Genomic DNA, 6,536 nt, shown 5'->3' with positions numbered 1-6,536 from the left:
CAAGGTATGACCTATTCCAGCCTGTATCATTTTAGGCCCGCTCCACTACAAGTTAGCTCACGAGTTGATGAACTTATCCACTTTTTTTTTCCCCTTCGTTTCTTTCTTTTTTAATTTTTCATATAATTTTTCATATAATTCTCAACATATTATATAACATGGAGAATTTTGTTTCTCAAGTTCCAGATGTATATTGCCCCATTCATATCACTACATATATATAATTAAGCACTCTATATATAGTTATATAAAGAGCATCATCCATGTTTTATTTTTGTCTATTTGTTACATTACTATACAGGCCTTTATAATATTAAATAAACATGTGATACTTATATATGTACACATACATCAAAGATCTACTTAATTAATTTGAATAAATAAACTAGTTAAATTAATTATTTATAAATAATATGTGTTAATTTTTTTAAAATATGTTCTTAAATTATAAATTAATACTCATATTATTTTATTACAATTCACTGCCTAAGTTTAAGACTTCAAATTCAATTTCAACATTTCAAACTAAACCCAACCTATATTAATAATAATAGTTTTTTATTTTAAAAAAATTTAGGAGGCTTGGACTGGCAAGACGCTGGCTATTTTAGATCGCATCGCTTTAGGGTCCGTTTGGATCAGCGATTGGAAAAGTAGCTTATTGAAAAAGTAGCTTATAGAGAAGTGAAATTGGATAAAAGCTAAATTGGATAAGCTGAATTGTATTTGGATTAGAGTTCAGAAAAGCTAGATTACAAAAGTAAGATTGGTAAAAGGTTGTTTGGATTGTGATTGAGTAAAAGTAAGTTTGGTTGTAAAATGACCAAAATAGATATGAGTTTTAATAAATAATGAAACATGATTAAAAAAATAATTTCACATAATACAATGAAATTAAAATAATTTAATATGAAGAAGTCATAAAAAATATTTTAAATATAAAATGAAACATGAAAAAATAAAAGTATATTTTTAGGAGCATATTTAAAAATAAAAATATATTTCTAACTTATTCATTACTTTCAACTAATTTTAACTGATTTTTTATTATCTACAAATTAATTATTTGAGGCTTATAATAAGAACTAAAAGAGGTAATAAATTTCTTAACTTTCTCTCTCTCCATATTTCAAAAGCTATAAGCCATAAGCTATAAGCCATAAGCTGTTAATTTTAGCTTATATCTTATTGTAGCTTTTCAGGCAAAAGCCCGATTGCAGAAAAACTGATCCAAACAGACCCATTGTGTCAATCGAGCTTATAGAGCTTATAAGCTACTTATAAGCTCAAAATAAGTGATGCCAGACACTTAACCACGCCTTCACGCGCTGACTCATAACCAAGCCGCTGGTCTGCTTTATCCGCAATTGCCATGTCATGGTACTGGACCGAATCATACGGCCTAGACCGATCTGCTCCATGCTCATAGACCGGACCGGTCACCGAAACTTTCTAGGGCGTTTGACTCAGTAGCCCACAGAATCATTTTCCTGCGAAACCTTCGAGAGAGCAAGCAACCGGCAAACACAGAACAGGGAACGTTATTGACGATGATGGCAATGAGATCTGTGCTGAATCGAGGATCGGTTACGCGTTCGATGGAGTCAAGTCGGGGCGCATTCACTCGCTACTTCAGCGACAAAGGCCGGATTCTCAGTGATGAAGAACAGGCCAAAGAGAACGTCTACATCCAGGTGCTTTTTATTTTGTCCACTACTTTGACTTTCACCTGTTTGGATGTTGAGAAGCGGAAGATAAGTTTTGATGGTCTTGTTTGCTTTGCGATAAAAAAAGGTTGATTCTCTATGCCAAATGAAAGCAGTATAACGAGGTTAGCCTGTTTGTTAATTTAAGACGTTGCGATATTAATATGCAGCTAACTGAGTTTGATCATAACTATGGGCTCTTTTTAGATTGTAAACATATGATGGGATTAGATTCTGATAGCCGTTCTTCTTGCGAGTGTGTGTTTACATGTTATATGTAGTTTTTTTTATTGTTTTTGCTGTAAAAGGTTAATGAAAATATGGAGATGGCTGAACGATTTCTATTCAGTTAGTGTATCAAATATTGCCCTTGATCATTTCGATACACTGCTATAACATAACTGACTTACCATAAATATCTATCTCTTTTATGTTGTTTGTTTGATTTTTTTTTTTTTTGGCTGCAGAAATGGGAGAGGGAAAGATTGGAGAAACAGAGGGAAAAGGCTGAAAAGGAAAAGGCTGAGAAAGAGAAAGCAAATACTGATAAGGTATAGTCTTGTTCTCTTTGCAATATTTTTTATATTTCTTCCTACCGGTGTATTTTTTTTTTCCTTTTTTTTTTTTGTATAAAGTGCATTGTTGAAGTTCTCATATGATTTTCTTTGGGTATCCGGGCTTGATATGAGGGGACTGAACGGATGATCGATGTAGGACTTTAAGAGAACATGTCTCTTACAATTCTAGCCATGAAGACAGGATAAGGTTGATCAATTCCTTGATACTGTCGGGTATTCTCATGAGAAATAAAATTCTCATATTATTAATAATTCAAATCATCCCTTCTTTTTGAAAAGAGTACACATGAATTATCTATAAACTAAAACTCTTGAAAACCCTAATATCAAAACCCCAATTAGTAATATAAGCCCTAAAAACGTATTATAAGCTATTAGAGCTTAAAACAATAACTAAATAAAGTGCATCAAAAATAGATATGAAAATACAACAAAATTAAGAAAATTAAAAGACCTTCCAGAATACTCTATATTGTTAGTCAAGATAAAATAATCTAGATCACACACTACTTAGTGGGATCCTTTCATTAATAAGAAGGATCTTATTTGACTTTCTACTATTTAATGTGATACAAAATAAGTAAGTCTTTGCCTTCAAAAAGCAATCAATACAAAATAGGAAACTATAGAATAGGAAACTTGTTAAAACCAATAGAATCCTCATCAATGTGATATGAGACCACTCTTGATGCTTTTTGAATCTTCTTGGACCTTCCAAATAAATCTTCATAAATGTTATTCATATCCATAAGCATGTATAGGCTTTTAAGACATCTATTTAGGCTTGAATATGGTTGAACCGCGTTCTGAACTCCCATGGTCCATAACACAATGTAGTTGGGCTCCAATATGAAAGATTATAGCTCCAATGGACTCCTTCATGCACATATAATTGTGTTGGGCCTTCAACAGCATGGGAATTGGTTTCAAATGCTCCTTTTGGGTTCTTGGAATGTGCTCCTATCTTTCTCAAGGTCCAAGTGTTCATATTCCAATGACTCATATGTCATGGTGGTTTTCGGAGTGGCTTTACATATGTCACGTTAAGCTCCGCATGTGTCCATGTCATCACCTAAGGAATGATCTATGTCCTCCTTCATGTAAGCATTCTTGAGCTATAAATCCCTTGAACACTCTGGAGCGCTATTGGGTTTCATGACCTCTATATTGAACACCTCTTAGTATGCTATCAGCACCGTGACCTGAAACTACTCATATGATTTGTGGGAAGGAATAAATATTTATGCTCATTATGGGCACGATAGACTAGGATCACAGTCTATCAATGTATCTAATTATGTGTATTTACAATTACAATTCACAATGTGTAGCATAGGATGACTATCAAAAGACAATTTGTTTGTTGACTTCCATTCGTAATTATTCACATATTGAAGACTACTTGTCTCCTTTAAGAAAGGATAACAAACAGCTACTTGGGACTAGTTTAGATGGTAATGATGGGGTGGTATTTGGTTAGTAATGGGTTGAATCCATCCTTCTAAGGTTTCTTCTTCAAGCTGTAAAATATTTACTTTCAAAGCACTCAAATTGTGGATCATGTGGCATGTACTTGTCTAGTTTTCCTTGTTCTCCTGTTGATGTTGTTCTCATGATGGCTGAATCTGCAGTGGTCTTCTGTGGACTAGAATGCCACTTTCCTTGTTGAAAATGTGGTTAACATGATGATCATTAACATTGGGTCAATATTTGATATGGTGAAGGTATCAAGATGTTGGATTACTTATTAAATGCCAAGACTGCAATGTGATGCATGTGGTGCAATGCTATGGCTAGTTGGGATTTGGTGCACTCTGGTGCCACTCCATAGGGCCTATTGTTAGGGTCTTAGTAGCTCCTGTTTGCACAGTTGATACTCTGATAGTCCAATCCCCAAATGGCTCTGTGATTTCCATCAGCATTTAGTTCTCCGTCAATGTCTGTTCTACTTTTAATTCTGTTTATGTATCTTCTCCCTCTGCTCTTTAGTAACTCCCTTTTCTGTTATGGTGTTCTTCGACGTTTTATCACTCATTTTCTTTTTTTATTCTCATTCTCGATATAAGTTTGACTGGGTTCTGCGTTATGTTGCCACTTTGTGCACCGAAGCGTTTGAAGAATTCTAGAGAATATAACAACACTCATGCACTTGCTTTTGTCAGCCATTTAGCCATTAATAAAATTTAATCAAAATTTTCTGACTAAACTAATACTATGTGCACAAAGCCACGTATAAGCACATCCCTGGGGCCAACTAGGATCTTCTTTGATTTTCCAGTTTTATAATACATTATTTTTGTGTTGATGTTTCGATTGAAGTGAAAAGAGATTGGATTTCTTATACTGCCTTAACTTTGCCGCAGAAATGTGGTATTTAATCTGTTTGTTCTTTTAACTGCAATCTAACACTTCATTGTTTCTTTTTTGGTTTGTCAGAAACGTGAAGGGACTCAACAGGGCTGACTTTTTCATCCATCCAAGCTTTCAAAACCACCTTGAGATGTAATTATGATGAATAAAGGACATGCCTTAGCTCTCAGTGGGCTTTGTTCGTTTTATGGGTTCTAGCTGTGTTTGTTTGATGATGCAGCAACCATCTTAACTGTGTTTTATTATGATATGATCCTGTACTTGTTTATGTGTAACTGTGCTGTTTGATGCATGCGTTCTTGTTTGGCCAACATAACTCGGAAGTGTTCAAGCGCAATTTACTGAAGGAACTAACTTTAGAAGTGATGTAGCACATGAACACAGCCTTTCAGACCATCGTCGGTCGCTTGATTTTGCAACACGATGTGCAATTTCCCCTGGCCCCACCTTTAATAGCATTGTCCAAAACACTTTTGCTTGTGGATAGCAGTATGCAGTGAACTGAAAGATTCACCTTCTTGATGCTGATATGCAATCAAGGAGAAAGAGGCATTTGGTCGGATGAAGTTTGTATTTTCTTGTGGTGAAATAGAGCAGCGTGGAAGGCCCTTTTAATAGAGGGGAGGTGGATGAATTTGAGTGTTGATTTTTTTTTTTTTGGTTAATAAATGGTGGGGGAGGTCTTTTTCCCTTTAAATGAAAACTAATACCATTAACTCAAGAAAACGAAAACAAGAGTGCTTGGATTAAAAGTTATTTTGAGTATATATTTGAAAAGAATAGATTTTGTGAGAAAAATGATTACAATGGAATGAAAATGTTCGGATGCTTGTTGTTAGCACAAATGATTAAAAAAAGACAAATTAATGTAATAATGACATAAAGGACAAATTTTAATTTATATTTTTTTTAGAGTAATAAAGTAATAATGAACTTTTTTTTTTGGCAACACGATAAATAATCCATGAAAAATGTAATTCGTATGGTGAATGTGCATCAGCACCATGAATGCATAAAGTATTATTTTCTAAATGCATCTAGCACTGACCAAAATATAATTTAGGGTGTTAAATGTATCTAAAATAAGATATTTTAGGATGTTAAATATACCATAAAATGTTTTGAGATATTGGATGTGCTTAAAAAAATAATTAGGGATATTGGATTCACATTAATCCTAATTAATACAAGATGAATATAATTTAGGAAAAATGGTAATTCTATCTTAAAGAAAACCACGGTTTCCCCCCCCCCCAAACAGCACAAAAAATTCACTTTTCTTCTTGTGAAACAAAAAAAAGTCACTTTTGGAAAATCATAATTTCCCATCCCAAAACCATGGTTTTGAATTAAAAAGTGATTTTGTGGCTATAGTTTTGATTTTTATCTAAATACCCTCTACAACAAATAAGAATTAACTTCCTTTATCATCGTCCATCCTAACTAAGGAAAAGATGGAGCATAATGAAAGATGCAATAATTTTCTTCAAAATTATGAGATATCTTAGCAAGGTTTGTCAGTTTTAGTGGTATAGGTCAAAAAAATCCGTCAATCTCTATAAGGCCTAAAATGGTGTGCTGAGTCCTAGTCCCTGTTTAACAAATTAATAACCTCATGGGGGAGGAATTTTGATATGGATTACTTTTCCTTATGGTACTCCCCAATCCTATTTAAATGAGTTTGTTCAATCTTAAGTAACAAGCAATCCCTAATAATAAACACTCTTTTAATAAAGTTTGTCAATCCTAATCCTAATTCTTACCTCTCGTTCTTCATGTTTTATATCAAACAGGTCCTTAATTCCTTGATGGTAAAGGTTTGAATAAGATATGAAAAATAGCTCGAAATAGCTCTGTTTTTGTTGGAGGGACCAAGTCATGA

At 33.6% G+C, this 6,536-nt stretch overlaps 1 protein-coding gene across 1 annotated transcript; it reads left to right on the top strand.

Annotated features, from left to right (window-relative positions):
- The first annotated feature begins 1,479 nt into the window (after positions 1-1,479).
- Positions 1,480-5,073, top strand: LOC114728865 (beta-mannosyltransferase 4). Its single transcript, XM_028915824.1, has 3 exons — positions 1,480-1,694; positions 2,174-2,257; positions 4,721-5,073. Exons 1-3 carry the CDS (start codon positions 1,551-1,553, stop codon positions 4,745-4,747), a joined length of 255 nt encoding a protein of 84 aa, XP_028771657.1. The 5' UTR covers positions 1,480-1,550; the 3' UTR covers positions 4,748-5,073.
- Positions 5,074-6,536: the final 1,463 nt, after the last annotated feature.

This window comes from Neltuma alba, unplaced genomic scaffold (assembly GCF_004799145.2).
Source record: "Neltuma alba isolate B1F8T4 unplaced genomic scaffold, ASM479914v2 tig00002457_pilon, whole genome shotgun sequence".
Classification (NCBI taxonomy): Eukaryota; Viridiplantae; Streptophyta; class Magnoliopsida; order Fabales; family Fabaceae; genus Neltuma; species Neltuma alba.
The sequence above is the reverse complement of the archived record's forward strand: the minus strand, read 5'-3'. Positions and strand labels throughout refer to the sequence as shown.